Source organism: Panthera uncia (genome assembly GCF_023721935.1).
Source record: "Panthera uncia isolate 11264 chromosome B3 unlocalized genomic scaffold, Puncia_PCG_1.0 HiC_scaffold_1, whole genome shotgun sequence".
Taxonomy (NCBI): Eukaryota; Metazoa; Chordata; class Mammalia; order Carnivora; family Felidae; genus Panthera; species Panthera uncia.
The window spans coordinates 14,479,800-14,498,451 of record NW_026057582.1 but is presented as its reverse complement, the minus strand read 5'-3'; the positions used below and the strand labels follow the sequence as shown (position 1 = coordinate 14,498,451).

General features: G+C 38.0%; 1 protein-coding gene and 1 pseudogene across 3 annotated transcripts in view; one reads left to right on the top strand and one right to left on the bottom strand.

The window, feature by feature from the left end:
* Window positions 1-701: 701 nt before the first annotated feature.
* Window positions 702-17,800, bottom strand: LOC125909077 (tripartite motif-containing protein 59-like; annotated as a pseudogene).
* TTC8 (tetratricopeptide repeat domain 8) overlaps window positions 17,723-18,652 on the top strand; it is a 60,129-nt gene continuing 59,199 nt past the window's right edge. For all 3 annotated transcript variants that reach the window (XM_049612352.1, XM_049612351.1, XM_049612357.1), the window contains exon 1: window positions 17,723-17,912. In XM_049612352.1, the coding sequence (XP_049468309.1) occupies window positions 17,799-17,912 (114 nt within the window). In that variant the 5' untranslated portion in view covers window positions 17,723-17,798. The remainder of the gene's footprint in view (window positions 17,913-18,652) is intronic.

Sequence of the window (18,652 nt, the reverse complement as noted above, 5' to 3'; positions counted from 1 at the left end):
ACACAAACCATAAAGTAAGATCATTATTTGAAAAGGTCATTGTTCCCTAACACATTTCCAAAATCAATAACTTGTTAGGAATGAATGTTGATAGATTTAATGCAATGTTTATCTAAAATACATTAATGTATCATGTATGTTTGATCAGAAATATCCTTAATGTATGCAATCCCTTACTACTTTTAGACTGCTGTTTGAATTAAAACCTCTACTCACCCTCCTTGTTTTGCCCATTTAGAGGCTTCGGGCCACATCAAAATAAAGGTATATATGCATTTTAACAATTTTGCCATCTTTTAACCTAAAAGCTATGTATACATAAAGAACTGCAACAGTAACCAACCACTGCAGCATATAATGCTAAAAGAAATAATCATGCTGAAAGACAGTATCGGTACAGAAGTGTTTCAAGGTCACAGGGATAAAGTCAGCCTCAATCAAATAAAATGGGATAGTGTATTAAATTAAGTAGTTACTAGATAATTATTCTAGTTTAGACACATTCTGTATCATTTCTAGCTCTGACACATTTTCATCTAAGAGAAGTATGGATGGTTTAACATTTCTGTGTATTTGTATTTGTTGCAACTCTGATAGTTTAGTTTGCTGTTTATCCATGCTACCCTATTTCTCCCTTTAGCAATGGTTGTTAGTCTCTGCTGTACAGAATAAGCCTATTTAAACAATTCAGGTTTGAATTTTCAACGAGAAACTATTTTCCACATGAATTCCTTCAGCAAATATAAAGTGTGACATAGCATATTCTTTAAATCATGCAAATTGTTAGATAAACTTTGGTAAAAAGATAGACTTCAGGTGATTATGTGTTGGTTAAAAAAGAGGATCAACACCAGTATCACTGAAATTAATGTAACTACAACGATGTTTAAAATCTTAAAAAATTCGACTTATTTTTCATCCTTATCAGGCCAGAAACATGGCATCCTCTTTGAAGAAATTTTCATTTCAGGATTGAGAAGTTTCTTAATTTGTACAATTTCTGTTCTGCTCCAATCTTCTTTCAATATTTGGCTCACTCGAGGATAAATTTCAACAGGGTGAACATCAGGAAGTGGTCTTTGTTTCAAAATCTGTACGTGTTGGCAGATATCATCAACTTTTCCAAGAAATTTCAGTGGAGACTCTTCCTGTAAAGATGTTGTCAGTGTCATCAATTCAAGCTGCTGCTCTCATATTTCTTTCATTCTTTCAATTTGTGGAGTGTATTCTTGATTAATCAGATTGCTAACTTTACCAAGAGCAGCTAAGAAAAAAATTTTTTTCTGTTCTAATGTATCACTAACTCCTTAAAATACTGGAGAACAACTTCCTTATCACTTTGGACCATCTTCTCTGAATGAGATTTCTGTTCTTCCAGTTTTTGGATAAGATGAGTAAGATCTGTCCAGTGTGTGTCAGTTAACTGTTCAAGCAGTTTTTGGGGTGTATCCTTTTCTTTCAGATAGGCACCTTGAAGATCATCTATGGGATGACCATGACGTTAACCTACGGTAAGGCAATGACCACGAACTAATTTTTTATCTAGGAGACAGTAAACACTTAATATTGTCTGTAAAGTTCGGGACAGGTAACGATATCTGGACGGACTTCTTGCTGGTACTTTTCCATAATAGCCCTTAATGCAAAATTAACAGGTAAAGATTCAATACCAGTTAGAGGAATTTCAATAATACTTCTGCAATTGGGGCACTTGAGTGGAATTCGTAAAGGTCTCCATATAAAAAGCTCCCGGATGTCTGAAGAATGTTTTCCAAGCAATTTCTACAAAATGTATGAGAGCATGAGTACACGAGGGTCTTCAAAAATACTGTTAACAAATGGGACATGTTAACTCATCCTCAAAATTGTGCCTTTCCTACTTTGTTGATCTTCTGGCTTAGTGACTAAATATACTTTATCGTCTCCAACTTGTTCAGATTCTTTTATTAGTATTCATGGGGAGGAAGAGACAGAGTTCCTCCACAGGCTTGAAACAGCTCTACTGAACATTGGCACATCTTAAAACACATCCTTTCCTGAAGATTAACTTTGTTGTTGATTTTTTTTATCCTTTCCTATTAATTTTTAAATATCAGATAATACCCAGTCCTGTGAGTAAAAATCTAATTATGGAGAGCGAACTTTATGAATATCTTATAATTTATGTTGATCCACATTCTAATGGGGTTGATATAGTGACAGGACTCTTGGAAGACCACAAGAGAAATAGGCCCATTTAAGTCATTATTCAGTGAGTTATCTGAGTTATTTCTTCCTTTCTTTTGATCAGGACTGGGGAAAAAATTTAAAATTAAAACTTCAAAACAAATTTGAACAATAACTTAGAACTTTAGCTGAAAAGTAGAGACATAAGCAGAGACTGGAGTGGATGACTAGACTAGACAGAATGGGGAAAGCTGTTAACATCTTGAAATTAGATGATAAACTTTATATGTAAGAAAAGCAGTGTTAACATTCTAACTTTGCTGCAGAAGTAGTTAAGTAGTTAAGTAAGTTAAGTAGTTAAGTAGTCAATTAAGAAGGCATATATGTAATATGCTCATTTCACCAAAGAGTTGTGGAACATTCCCCAGAAAAGGAATCATTTGGCTAATTAATAATCCTTCTCAAAACAGGAATTAAATAGAAAAAAAAAGTGATTTAATTGAAATAATTCAATGGCATTGATTGATTTGTTTGTTAGACAATAAGTGAACTTGACCTGGAAGATCAAAAAGAAGGCCAGCATCTCAAAAAGGTTTTAGAAAATGCTTATTATTATGTTGTTGTGGTGGTTGTTCTCAGACGTGAAGAGTAAAGGTTGTTTCAAACAATGTCACACACACACTGGTAATACATCTACATGAAAACCTGTGCCATACAATGCGAGTCCAAGTTAGTTACACGTTATCATGAGATGGGCCTTCTGGAAAAATAATAACAAACAAATAAAAAATGAGATGGGTTAAGTACTGATTTCAGAAAAAGTGACAGAAATAAAACATTCTGTACTTGGAAGAAAACAGGATGGTTCTCAACTCAATAATCATAAATTGAGGGGTTTATAGCCTTTGAATATAATATACCTTTAAGAAAAGCTTAGTAAGTGTACTGTTAAATCATTGACATCATCTGATATAATTTTTGAGCACCATTAATTTTTCTTATGATCATTCCTTCATATCCTGTGAAATACTGTGTAGACAAATTATAAGAGATTGACACATGATCATAGAGAGTGTCTTACTGTATGTAACGGAAACAAAACTAGATTTATGTTGTGTTTATATTTTATGTAAATAAAAATTAGTTGTCTTCCTTCCTAATAAAATTAGTGGCTTAATGTACAAGTTGATAAGTGATAGAAAAATACATGTTAGCTTTGAACCTTTCCAAATGTTCAATATTATAATGCTCTGTTGTCTTGAAATTCCGAAAATGAAAAACCTTGCATTTTCATTTTGCACTGGGAAAGTTATGTGACTAATTTTGGTGGTCAGGGATGATCATTCTAATAAGATAGCATTAGATGTAGAACATGAAGGAGGGGATGAAGCAATTCACGTGGATATCTAGGAAAAGAGCATTCTTGGTAGAGAAAAGAGTAAGTGCAAATAACCTGTTATGGCACCATGTTTGATCCACTTAAGGATTAGCATAGAAGCTCGAGTGACTCCGGTATAAGCTAACGTAAGGCGGCATTCGATAAGATCAGATCTTATCTAATGGGGTGGAAGAGGGGGCAGATCGTTTAGGGACTTATGAGTTAGCATTAAGAACTTTGGCTTTCAAATCCAGGTGAGATGGCCAACACTGGAGGGGTTTTAAGGAAAGAAGTGACATGATCTGATTTAGGATATTTTGAAAGAGTCACTTTGGCTGCTGTGTTGAGTAGTGTCAAAGGTCCCAAGAGCCTAAAGCAGTAATTGATACAAGAGATAAGGATAGTTGGGGCAAAACGGTTTAGTAGAGGTAGATTCTAGATCTATTTTTGAGGTAGAACTAACAGGCTTGGCTAATGAATTTGGATGTGTGTGTTTAAGAAAGAGAAGATAAGCATATATGTAAGGCTTTTGGTCTAGGCAACTGGAAAGATGGATGTACCATTTTCTGAGATCGGAATGATTTCAGAAAGAACAGGTTGGGTAGTGTTGGGAGGAACTACCATGTTTATCATCTGTTAAATCATCACATATATGTAGCCATTTCTGGCTTTTCTATTCTATTCCATCCATCTACTTGTGAACCTGTTCTAGTACCATCTTATTTTGATTACTATAGCATCCGTGTACATTTTTTAATATCTTGTAGGGCAAGACGGTCATTAGTATCATTTCTCAAAAATTTTTTGGGGGGGACTGTTCTTCCTGATGAATGTCAGATTCAACTATTCTAGTTGTTGAAAACACCCTGAATTTATAGGTTAATTTGAAGAGAACTGAAACTTTTCACTGTGTAATCTACCTATCTAGGAACATGGTATTTTTTTTATTTGTTTATTTTTCTTTTCATATGCCCTTCAGTAAAATTAGTAGTGTTCTTCATGTGGGACTTCTTCACATCTTGTTAATTTTGTAGAAATGGATATTTGAATTCTAATCATGGGAGAAAAAAGAAGAGTATGAAGATATTAGCTTTGCTGCAGTAACAAATGATCCAAGCATCTCAGTAGTTTACAATAACCAACATTTCTTTCCTGTTCACATTGTGGGTCAGGGTAGTTGTGGGTCAGCTACAGTGATGTGGCCTGGCTATACTTTGCTTTACATCTCTTCTCATTCTGGGTCTCAGGCTGAAGGAGCAGAGGGAAAAGAGCAAAGCCAACCACGGAAAGGCTCTTAAAGTTTTAGAGCATGTAGTATACTTTTTCTGCCCATGACCCATTGGTCACAGCAAGTCACATGGCCAGGTCCAATGTCAATGGGGGCCAACTCAGTGTTGAATCACATGGCAACAATGGGTGAGGATGTTAAATCTTCTTGCAAGGGAGGAGTGAATAAGTGGGGATAATAATATAATCTGTCATAATATCCCGAAGGAAAAGGAGTCGTGTAATGTAATTCACCACCCTACAAATGCTTAGAACTTTAGAACTTCCGGAGTGAAGTGGATAATTTTTTAGGATATTGAGGGAAGCAAGGGGAATGCCAGTAAGCATAAATATGATACTTTCACAAGAAGACAAAATATGTTCCTCCATGCACCTCTAGCCATCCTCCTCTTCTCAAGGGTCAGTAGGGGTTCAAACTTCCTATAGGGGCTCCTGGGTGGCTCTGTTGATTAAGTATCTGACTTCGGCTCAGGTCATGATCTCGCAGTTGGTGAGTTCCAGCCCTGCATCAAGGCTCTGGGCTGACAGCTCAGAGGCTGGAGCCTGCTCCAGATTCTGTGTCTCCCTCTCTCTCTCCCACTCCCCTGTTCACACTCTCAAAAATAAATAACCATTAAAAAAAATTGTTTTTAAAAAAAAGGGCCAGTGGGGGTTCAGGGATGGGCAGTCAGGATGTAAGTGAGGGTAGGCAGTCTGCTGGGTAGATGACTCTTCATTTCTCTGCTAAATTTGTCTAGTAATGAATACCGTGAGGGGACTACTCTGCTATTGACCCTAACAGCAAAGAGAGGGCTAAGGCCAGAGATTATGAATAGAATGAGATAGAGTTGCAGAGGTTCTTGATTTGACAATTTTCTATGTGGTTTTATGAGAAGGCATAGACATTATATTCAATTAAATAATTCATACTGTCAAGTGCTAATGTTTATCAACATGCTAATTAATAATTGGATCTTTAAACCTAAATAGTGACCCACAACTTGTATTATTTAGCCTAACATTATTGGAAAGAAAGCAATTTATTCAGCAAATATTTTTTGAGGACATATTATATGCCAAGCATTACCTTAGGCACTGAGGATAGAGCAAAGTATCAACTCTTGGTGCTTGCATTCTGCAGAAGAGAGGGCAGAGACATAGATGATAATGTATATGTGCATACTTATGAAATATGCCAAGGGGTGTCAGGTACTATGGAGAAAAAAGTGGCGGGGAAATGAGATGGGGCTGGTTTGTAGGGAGGACCTCTTTAATGAAGTGACACATCAGTGGGGACCTTCATGAATTGACAGAGTGAAGGACCCCTTCATTAAGTGACTGAGAGGTTATCTGGGGGAAGAATGTGGCTGTCTACAAAGACTAAGTGCAACATTGCCCCGCTAAGCCCAGTCAAAGACCAGCAAGGGGGCCAGTGTCACATGAGTGGAGTAAGCAAGTCGATAAGGGGATGAGATATGGTCAGAGAAATAGCCAGGAGCTGTAGGACTTTTAGGTCTTGCTGGGGAGTTTGGATGGTGGTGTTAGAACATTCCAGAACTTAATTTTTTAAAAATGAGCAGCGTTCTAGCCACATCAAAGACACTTTCTCACTCTTTGCCCTCCTTTCATATATGTATATAATGTCCTTGTGGCTGGTCAGAGTAGAAAGCAGAGATGTAATAATACAGTGTATACTGCATTTAAAAAAAATCTGTTCTTTTGGGGTGCCTGGGTGGCTCAGTCGGTTAAGTGTCTGACTTTGGCTTGGGTCATGATCTCACAGTTTGTGGGTTCAAGTCCCACATCGGGCTCCATGCTGACAGCTCAAAGCCTGAAGCCTGCTTTGGATTCTGTGTCCCCCTCTCTCTCTGCTCCTCCCCAGCTTGCACTCTGTCTCTCTGGCTCTCAAAAATAAATAAACGTTAAAAAAAATTTTTTTTAAATCTGTTCTTCTATTTTGTATTTTTAAGATGTGAAGTTTATTGAAGTATAGTTGACAGACAATGTCGCACTGGTTTCAACTGTACAACATAGTGATTTGACATCTCTTTATGTTATGCTATGCTTACAAGATTAGTTACCATCTGTCCCCATACAACACTATTACAATATCGTTGACTTTATTTCCTATGCTGTACTTTTCATCCCTCTGACTTATTCATTCATTAACTAGAAGCCTGTATCTCCCACTCCCCTTCACCAATTTTACACATTCCCCTACTCCCTCCCCTCTGGCAACCATCAGTTTGTTCTCCGTATTTAGAGTCTATTTGTTTAGAGCTTTTGTTTATTTATTTGCTCGTTTTGTTTTTTTAGATTCCACATATAAGTGAAATCATAAGGTATTTGTCTTTCTCTGAGTTATTTCATTTGGTATAATACTTTCTAAGTCTATCCTATTGTAAATGGCAAGATTATCTTTTTTTACGGCTGAGTGATATTCCATTATATACATCTATATATATATTCGCCACATTTTCTTTATCCACTCATCTATAGATGGACACTTAGGGTGATTCCATATTTTGGCTAATATAAATAATGCTGCAGTAAACATAGGGGTGTACATATCTTTTCATATCAGTGTTTTTATTTTCTTTAGGTAAATATCCAGTAGTGGAATTACTGGATTACATGGTATTTCTATTTTTAATTTTTTGAGGAAACTCCATACTGTTTTCCATAGTGGCTGCACCAATTTACTGTGTTTATATTTTATATTTTAAATATTTATACTAGGATTCTCTATGTATAAATGTCATAGGATAGGTAGATTTTGCTTTGATCTTTGTCATTTTTTTTTTTAGTGAAAAGAATCTAGGTCTCTTTTTCCTTTTTTTTTAAAGTTTATTTATTTGTTTTCAGAGAGAGAGAGAGAGAGAGAGAACAAGCAGGGAAGGGGCAGAGAGAGAGTGGGGGACAGTGGAACGGAAGCAGGCTCTATGCTGACAGCAGTGAGCCCGATGTGGGGCTCCAACTCACGAACCACAAGATCACGACCTGAGCTTCAGTTGGAAGCTTAATCAACTGAGCCATCCAGGAGCTCCTGGGTTTATTTTCCTTTTTAAGTGATTTTTAAAGAATCTGTATGACCCCTTACCAATGACTGGAAAGAAGGTGCTCTTTCATATCATGTTCAACTGCATGAGGACAAGATGGAGGCAGAAGTGGTTGTCTGTCACATAAATAGAATTTATACCAACAGAGTTCTAAGCCTACTTCAATTGTTGAAAATTAATTCATTCTCAGACTTTAGAATCTGATTTTCAGAGTACAAGAAGCTTGATGGAAAAAGCAATTGAATGTAATCAGCCTCTCTTTATGTGCTTGGTTTAAAATCGTTTAGGCTGTCGTATGTGATACGAATCAAAGGGACTTGATAAATATTTCTAAGAACACCTAGATGGCTCACCTGAGCAGATGTGTAATTGCGTGTGAAATTCAGACTGAAACAAGCAAATTTAGAATAAAAGGGAATATTTAATAATTGTATTTTCACTTTCTTAAGACCTTTGCCAAAATAACAGGTAATAGCTTCATTCAAGAGCCACAAGAAGAAAATAGATTTTGGTAGATGGTCAGTAATTTGGGGTTAATGTAGTATAGCTCATGTGCAGAAATTGAGAAGCATTTTCTTTATTTTCAAGGAAGTCACTAGTTTTATAGAGCTTTTTTGATTTGGAGTTTACTATAGTAGGAGCAGAGTATTAAGAGACTATTTCCCAGTAGATTAGGAAAAATCATTATTCACGTACTTAAAATGCCAGTAATATTGGATTGTGACTAACTTCATAACTGAAAATAGTTTATCTATGAATAAAGCCTCACATAAATTCGAGGACTTGAAAAAAATGTAAAGATTTGTAAATAGAGCTACAGAAATTAAAACAGTGTTATACTTTCAAAAATATTGACCTTCATGTCAATGACCCTGAACACACAACCCAGAAACAATATTTATTCTATACTCGAATTTAGCATATAATGAAGGTAGCATTTCAAATCATTGAATCAGAGGGTCCAAGAAGTTATGGAGTATGAAATAAACATTAAAAAAAAAAAAGAACTTTCTAAATAACAAAGTTTCCTAGAAAGACAATTATCTACAACTGACAAACAATAATATCTTGGCTCTTCCTTTCTGATAGCCAAACTTCTTACTCTGTTTATTGCATTGCTATAATTTTCTGAACAGTATTAAATAGCAGTAGTGCTAGCATCGCTTATTCCAGATTTTACTGGGAATGCTTCTAAGGGTATATTGTTGAGTATGACGTTGGTTGTGGTTTAAGGTAGGTATATTACTAGTTTACCAATAGTCGTAATCTCTTCTCCCCATCCATGAGAGGAGAGAGTCTTTGCTCTAATAATCACTGTACCCATAGCTTAGAAAGTGCCTGGCACCGGTAGGCATTCAATAAATGCTTGGTGAATAACTAATTATCAAGAGGATTGATTGTATCAAGAAGATACGTGAAGTGTCCAAGAAATTATCTAAAAAAAAAAAAAAAGGCTTATTTGAGATCTTAAGAAACATTTACCTAGTAATATTGGAATTATAGAAAAGTATTAGAAAAAATATCCACTAGCTTAAAGCAAGTGAACTTTCTGATAACTTGTATAATATTTAAGCTATCTTTAAAAATGTATAAGATCTTTAAATGGATCATTTTAGAAAATAAAAACCAAGAATCAGTCTTTATAAAATCAGACTTTTATTCCCTTTAAGGATTATCCCTTTTTAATTCTTTTTGAAAAGAAATTTCAAATTGCTTTAGGTAGACTCTATTAATATAGACTGATCTCCAAAGGCTTTGGTATTTTAATGAAAACAAGTTATTTGACACTAAGTTTTGGCATGGTTAAATTGGTTCCCTAAGCCTTTAGATAGATGCCACAATGCATATTCAAAGATTAAGTTATTTATTTCAAAATGTAACCATCAATTTTGAATTTGGTATAGTAGTTATTGAACTTCATTTGGCCATTCATTCACCAAGAATCTATGAAATGTCTATGCCATGTGTGCACCGTATGCTAGGCTTCTGGGAAAGGGATGAATAACATTAAAGTCTACAAGGAGAAAGATATTATAGTGTAGCATAAGAAGTTTTATAAGAGGGGTACTGAGAGCATCTTGCAGATAGGTCTTTGGAGAATCAGTAGAGTTCAAAATAGGGTTGAAAGTTGGCTTGGATCTATGCCAACCAGACACAAGGCATGGGGGATGGAGATAAGACACTGCAGCTATGTGCAAAGGCACAGAATGCTTCAAGTACATCAAGTATAGAGGGAATAGGGAGAAATTCAGTGTGACTAGAGCATCTTGTACTTTTGAAAAAATACAAGTTGCTCATCTGGTAAAGGGTGTAGGATCTTGACTCCACATAAATTTAAATCCTCGTTGTGCACAGACTCACTGGATAACTGAGCAAACAACTAAGTTCAAGTCTTAGTTCTTCTTCTGTAGAATGGGGACAATAATAGTACCAAGCTTGCAGAGTTAGTGAGGAGACTTAAGAGCATGTGTAGAACCTAATACTGTGCCCAATCCACCCAGAATAAGAGCTCAATAAATGGTAGCCATTGTTATACTGGTAAATAGATAAATCTGTTAGTGACTCCTACTTTAATATTGAATGGCATTTGCTTGTATATTGCTGGGAATTATTCATTCAATGGCTTTAAAAAAAAAAAAGGCTTGAATAGTAGAATAAGTCCCATACTAGTACTAATAATGAGTTCACTTTTTCAGTAGAGTCCTGGAGTATAAAAGTACCACTTCTTCCTGAGCAAAAAGACTAAAAACATGCTACCTCAGATCACATCCATTTTAGAGAAAAGTTTCTACCCCAGAATCAGTGGTTTATGCAATTGTCAGTAGTAGAACCCTATAGCTTTTTTTTTTTTTTTAAGTTTATTTTTGAGAGAGAGAGTGAGAGAGCAGGGGAGGGACAGAGAGAGAGAAGGGGGACAGAGCATCTGAAGTGGGCTCTGGCTGAAAGCAGAAAGCCTGATGTGTGGCTCTAACTCACAAACCATGAGATCGTGACCTGAACTGAAGTTGGACACTTAACCGACTGAGCCACCCAGGCACCCCAGAGCCCTATAGCTTTAAAAAATTGAACACAGCATCTATTATATGGTGAACCACCACAAAGTATAAAACTTCTGTTAATTCAAACACATGCACGTGGCTTTGCAAATATTTTTAAGTCATTTGCTTGAGTGACTGTTCCTTGAAAGAATAACTTCTATTCGTGTGTCTATTTCTTAGGTCTGATTCTCACCTCAGCTAATTACACACAGATTTCTTTGCCTGTTCTCTCTTGACTCCACTGTAGTCAAATGGAGACAAATATTGTAGATGGGTGACTTATGGCCAAACCTGGTATTTTTATTTTTATTTATTTTTATTTTTTATTTTAGTTTTCATCGTATCTTTTCAGAATTTAACATGGTTGAACTGCTTCTTCTTTTTTGAAATTTTCTCTATAGTTTGGCTTCACGATCCCACACTCATCTGGTCTTCTTAGATCTGGTTTCTTACATGTCTGAGCATTTCTTCTTGGTATGTTTTATCTCTCCTCTTTTCATTACCTGTCTCTTAATGTTAGTAATCTGCATGGTTCTGTCTTTGGTTCTTTTCTTTTCTCATTCCACAAACTCTCCATGGGGGTAATCTCATTCTCTCCATTGCCTTTGATGAACAGATATATAATTATGTGAGTCTCAAATTTTATCTCCATCACTGAACTGTTTTCATGGCCTCTTCTGTGCATCTGTTTCCAGTAACCAACAGAACATCTCCATCCTGCTGTCCCAGAGGCAATAAAATCATTATGCCCCAGACTGAACTACTCTCATTTTTTCTCACTCCATTCCTTCTCCTTCATTCTGATCTTGGTGACTGGCCCCCCTATCCGTACACTCACCACTTGGAAACCTGAGAACTAGACTAGTTTTCTCTCTTTCCTTAGCCAAATGCCCTCCACATATCCAATCAGTGTCCAAGTTCTACTGATTTTATTTCTTCGACATTTGTTTGCCTCTTGCGTCCACGCCCATTACTTCCAGCATGTCGTACCTTAACTATGACAGGAGTATCCTAAGTGATCTTCCTACCTTCACTCTAAATCAGCCAAGTTGTTCTTATTCTCTGGTAAAATTTCCCTGGTGGTTTTTCATTGGATGTGCAAATTCCACTCTGTGATGTTCCATACTCTTGATGATCTGGCTTGAGCCCACCTTTGCTTCTTTCCTTCCACATCTTCTTTCCTGATCACATGATTTCATGTTGTGAAGCTTTCCCTGAGCTGCTGACCACAAAGCTCTTTACCAACCGTGGAGAAGATGTAAAATCACCCAGCCCCGTGCCTTCACTCGTACCCTTGTCCCTTCCTGGGTTTATCATGGCTCCCACCTCCTTCTATTGCACTTGTTTGTTCACCTCCATTATTCACTCTGTATTCCTGGCATCTCATACTATGTATTCAAAAGAATTTTTCGCTAAAATATCAATAGATATTTATTAAGCACTTTCTCAAGAATGGGTAAAAAAGAATGACTTCCAGTTTCTTTGGTATTGTCTCAAAATACTCTTTCTCTAGGATGTAATAAATGTGTCTGACTGAAAATTGAGGCAATCCCTGGTTGCATACATTGTTGGTTTCCATCCCAATGTGTTTCTGTGTTTTTTGAATAGACAATGTAATTATGCCTTGCCTAAATGAAATTGGCTTGATCTCTACAACCATCCCATAAAATAGTCATTCCATCATCATCATTGTTCTTGTAGTCATCATCCTCATTCCCATTTGATATGTAGTGGGGAAATGCTATGGTGGCTTCTAAGTACACTAACTAGTGGGCTTATCCTGGAAGTCCTGAAATTGAAAGGCTCATAGACCAAAATGGCTAGTTTGTTAACTCAACTTAAAATCTACAGTGAGATTGAATAGGTAAAGATATTTAGTGCAAATAGGTGAAAGGACCGCATGGCCTGTGGTTTGCTCAAAGTTCCTGTGTCCTGACTCTCTTTACATCACCTTTCTTTATCACAGATGGTGTTGTTACAAGGAGCAGAGTCAAGGGCAGGCAAGAAAGTTTAGAGATGGAAGATCTGTGGTGCCAGATGTTTGCTCTATTGGAGAGAAGAAGAGGCAAATATACACAGCTACAGTTATAGCTCTGTGATAACCTTATGAGCAACGGTATGTATTTTAAGCAGAGGGCAAGTGGGCTAGAACGGATGATACCAATGGGTGGCCAATTTGAGGTAGATAAAGCTGATCCATGCTTTATGAGTATTTAAGGCTTATTTTGCTTTCCATCTCTTTCTGTCTACAAGTAACACTCATTTTTTTCATTCTCTTAATGTGTTTAACACATAAATGTCTATTCTATTCTATATTTAGCATGTCCTATAGGTCTATGACATACTTACTATCTATAGTTAACATTTCTTATGAGTTTCATCCATCATGTGTGTTTTTCTAGTCCTTTAAGGCAGAATAAAAAATTCTTAAAGAACATTTACATTATGGATGAAGCACATATCTGAGGCATGGGACTATTAAGCCACTTGCCCACGATCCCCACATTTAGTGCATGGGAGAGTCAGGGGTTCAAATATAGGAAATGTAGCACCAGAGCCGACTTCTTAACTACCATCCTATATTGATTCCTAATTTGCCTGAGAAAACACAGCCAGTAAGTCTGACCTCAAATTCAGTGCTCTTTCCCCTAACTACTCTTTATTCTAAGTGTCTTTGTGTCGGGAGACCTCTCTTGTTCCTCTCTGCTGTTCTTATCACCAAGCACAGGGCCTACACAAATACTTGTTGACTAAGAGAAGATCCCAGTTTAACTGCTTTTCTTTTGGGTTAACGTTAAATGACCTGAATAATACCAATGTAACATTTAAGAAAAGTTAACTTTTGACAATTAAAGTTACATATCTATAGTATTTGACTTTAAACAGAATTAACCTAAAAGGATATGTAGTTGCTGGAGAGCAAAAGATAAGGATCCAGGAACTGAGATCTAGCTCTGATTGGGAAACTGACCCTTTCTTTCAAAGGGATTAAGTTGTTTCTCTGTGCTTCATTTTCCTCAGTTTGAAAATGACCCTAGTAAGTCCTATCTACCCTTTTCGCTAGGAGCTGTTACATTTAATATTCTTCCTGTTACTAGCATGCCATTTAAAAAAGTGGTTTCTGGAGTGCCTGGATGGCTTTAGTCAGTTAAGTGTCTGACTTCAGCTCAGGTCATGATCTCACAGGTTTGTGGGTTTGAGCCCTGAGTCGGGCTCTGTGCTCAAAGCTCAGAGCCCAGAGCTACTTCGGATTCTGTGTCTCCCTCTCTCTCTCTGCCCTTCCCCTACTTGTGCACGCGTTCTGTCTTTCTCTCTCAAAAATAAATAAGTAAACATTAAAAAACGGTTTCTGCATTATGGATTAGAAATTATAAAAAATGTAATAAAGTCTATCTGCACATTCACATAATCAATTAACATATTTACACAATTAAAAATTTACACAATTTATAATCTTTTTTTTTTTTTTAACATTTATTTATTTTTGAGACAGAGAGAGAGCATGAACAGGGGAGGGTCAGAGAGAGAGGGAGACACAGAATCTGAAACAGGCTCCAGGCTCTGAGCTGTCAGCACAGAGCCTGATGCGGGGCTCGAACTCACGGACTGTGAGATCATGACCTGAGCCGAAGTCAGACGTTCAACCGACTGAGCCACCCAGGCGCCCCGTATAATCTTTTAAAGGCTCAGTTTATGCTACATTTAGACGTGCTTCATATCCTGCAATTTGTTAAGTATTCTACAATTTTCCACAGCCGTTTGACTTTTCTTTTCTTAAAAATTTTAATGTTTATTTGTTTTTGAGAGAGAGAGAGAGAAAGAGAGAGCGCGCGTGCAAGCAGGGAGGGGCAGAGAGAGAGGGAGACACAGAATCCAAAGCAGGCTCTAGGCTCTGAGCTGTCTACAGAGTCTGACGTGGGGCTCAAACTCGCAAACTGAGACATCATGACCTGAGTCGTAGTCGGACACTTTAACTGACTGAGCCACCCAGGCGCCCCTCCATTTGACTTTTCTAAAAGGAAAAAAAAAAAATTAACAGCCTTCTGAAAGAAGCTAATATGAATTATTATGGTCCTAAAATATTTTTAATGCCTCTTTTTTGTTCCATACTTATATATTTATGTCTCTTTATTTTTACCACTTATAAAAATCTTGTTCTTGTCTAGGAAGTTGGCAATAATCTCAATATATGCAAGACCATGTGGAACTCAACATGATAGTTGTTCAACCCTGGCTGCCTAGTAGAATTAACTAGGAAACTTACAAAGAAAAACAAAAAAACTGACGTTTTAGCTCTACATCAAGCTATTTAAATCAGAATCTTGAAGGATGGAATTTGAGTATCTGTATTTTTAAAAGTTTTCGAGATATTCTACAAAATACTTGACTAGTACTCTTCAAAACTGTCAAGGTCATCATAAACAAGGAAAGCCTGAGAAACTGCCACAGATCAGAGAAAGGAGACATCCTGTTGCACCCACACGACTCCTGAAACAGAATGCTATGGGCACCAGTGACAGTCACAACAAAGTTTATTGCAATGAGAGGCGAGGCAGACCGATCAGGACTGACACTCTAGACCAGAGTGCGGCCGAACAGCCGGGGTACAGAGTTCTTATAGCCCACCACATCGTCTTATCGTCACCTGGGAACAGAACAAAGAAATAGTTTCCAGATGGGGGTGGAAACAGTTCTGACGTGCCCTTGCCCCAATCCAATCAAACACTAATCCAGTTGATTTTCCTTGAACTTTTGTTCCCTTGATTGATAGGATAAGGCTGGTATCTCTTAACCTACAGTGTTAAAACAAAGCTGTTATTTCTCAAGGCTACAGGTTAGCCCTAACACTACAATTTAACCCTTACATTACTAATTCAGTGTAATAAGGTATCCAAAGTGGGATCCTGGAATGGAAAAAGGATATCAGGGGAAAATTATTGAAATCCATATATACCGTGGAGTTAATAGCAACGTGTCAATATTGGTTCCTTCATTGTGACACATGTACTGTACTAACATAAAATGTTAACAATAGGAGAAAGTGGGTGAGGAGTATATAGGAACTCTCTGTACTCTACAACTTTTTCATAAATCTAAATCTGTTCTAAAATAAAAATTTTATTTAAAAATCTGTCTAATATGGAGCTGGAGTTGAGACTCACTTACATAGCAACATTGTATCAGAAAACAAAAAGTCTTTTGAAATATTGAGCCCAATTGCAATTGCCAGCATGTGTAGTCCTACAACCTGACTCTCAGAAACAACAGGCTATTGTCTTAGGACAGAATACATTTCTAGAAGCACTTTGAGGGAAACAAAAATGGACTAATTACAATAAACATAACTGTAATAATCAAAACCTGGATAGGGGCACCTGGGTGGCTCAGTTGGTTGAGCATCTGACTCTTGATTTTGGCTCTGGTCATGATCTCATGGTTAGTGGGATTGAGCCCTGCATAGGGCTCTGCTCTGACAGTACAAAGCTTGCTTGGAATTCTCTCTCTCCCTGTCTCTCTCTGTCCCTTCCTCACTCATGCTCTCTCTCTCTCCTTCTCAAAATAAATAAATAAACATTTTTTAAAAAAGAAAAAACCCTGATTACTATTCGCTTCTAAAAAGCAAAAATTCAAGAAATACAAGAAATACTGCTTAGTAAGGAGAAGAAAACTACTCCCAACCCATTAGTCAGGTTAGAAAGGTAGTTTCATTTTGATATTTATGAAATATATAAATATTGGGATTAAATATAATGTCTGCATTATGGTACCCTAGTGGTTTGAGAAAACTGTGAGTGATTTATTTTTGCTAAGAGTTGTTGTTTCTTATCTGTAAAAGGAGATTTAGACCTGACCAGAAATTTCTTCAGTATTATTTTTCCTCTCTTGCCTCTCCCACTGTGGTAGGAAAGAGGCAAGGAAAAAAGATACCCTTCCTAACGAAGTCTACCTAGATTTAGCCCAGTCACACTTCTTTTTTCGTATCTGTGTAAATCTCTAGAGAGAAGTCAGAATTGTGCCTAAAGAAATCATTCCGCACAAGTAAGCATTTGACAAACAGCAATTGGTTGGAGATGACATTTCAAAAAGCTCCTTTTTAAAATTTTGTGTTATGTCATTTTGTTTGTAAAAAAGTCACCAATGTGTAATCCGGAATCCTTATGCATTGTATAATAGCGGTATTAACAGCCTATCTGTAACAGCCTAATCTGTAGCCCAGATTACAGTCCCGCTCCCTAACTTCATGCGATTTGGGGTGAATAATTTCTCTTCTCTGAGCCGATCTCAGTTTTTCATCTGTAAAATGCCTCGATAGGACTAAGCAGTATCCAATACCCCTTTCTATTCGAACACTGAGATTTGTTGAGGGCTTTTAGAATGCTTGGGTTCTGGTGGGCAGTATGGTATTGAAGAAACTGGTCTCATGTTTGTGTTTCTAGAATTGGAAGGATAAATGATAGGGGCAGGAAAGCGTGCAAGGAAGAGTAGGACACCCGCTGTAGGGTCAACACCTGGGATTTTTTCTCAGACTGGCAGAGTAAGCAGAGCGTTTCGCTGCTAGGCAACCGGTCCTCCTTTGGGAGAGTGGAGGACCCCAGTCGGAGGTGTCTAAGTCACTACCTCTTAATTTAGCCATGGTGCCTTCTTCTCAAGGTTAATGAAATATGTATCTTTTAAAAGTACACACTTTCTGCAGCCAAGGTTTGACAAGCCTCGTAGCTGAGTTCGACTCGTGGTGGGTTTTCTTTTTCCTGTTCTCAGGCGCGATGCGGGCACCTCTCAGGCTAGGCCCCTGCCTCCGCGCGTTGCCGGGCAGAGCTGGACGCCTCTGGCTCCTCGACCCCGCCCTCCCAGGCCCCGGCCCAGGTCCTTCGCGGGCCGCCCTCGGCCGCCATGGGCTCGGAGATGGAGCCGCTGCTCCTGGCCTGGAGCTATTTTAGGCGCAGGAAGTTCCAGCTCTGCGCCGATCTGTGCACGCAGATGCTGGAGAAGTCCCCTTATGACCAGGTACCGGCCGGACCCCGTCAGCCCTGTGGATCCCGGCGAGAGGCAGACGGCCCTGGGGGGTCCCGGGGCCGCCCCGTGGGGGCTCCGGGGTGAAAGGCCCGGGGCGAAGTTGATTGTGTGGTCAGCAGAGGCATCTGGCGCGAGATCCCCTAGAGCCGTGACCGGCACCTCCCCGCCGGCGGCGTCCCCGCGTCCCCACGGAACCCCCGAGTGCTGTGCCAGAACCGCCCCCTCCTCAAACTTCAGCAGTCCCTTTCCTTTACGCGTCTCTTAAAGGAACACTTAAAAGTCCCGAATTTCACTTTGGTGCAGAACTTTGATGATTCGTTTATACTTTCATATGGATGGGCTCTTAAGTTCTCTGCGTGTGCGTTATTAATTTCTAAAACAATTATGTATAAAGATCTGTAACTTCTCACCTCTTGTTGAAATAGTTGCCTTGTTGTTGTTGTTGTTGTTGTTATTTGGATCAAACGTTGTGATCCTCCCACTTCATGTGAAGATTGTTGTCCGGGAGTGAAGGAGGCTTTGATTCTGGGACATGAGTGCAATTTGAGGCAGGAAATGCAAAGTTAGAGAAATGAGAATCTACGAGGGGAAGAGATACATTTACTATTAGGAGGGAGGGATGGGGAAAGAGTTTCCCTGAAAGAAGGAATGATGGCATTGATTAAAAGACCTTAAATAAACTACAGTGCTAGTTTAGTTTTGTTCTCTTAAATGAAGTGAGAGATTAAATC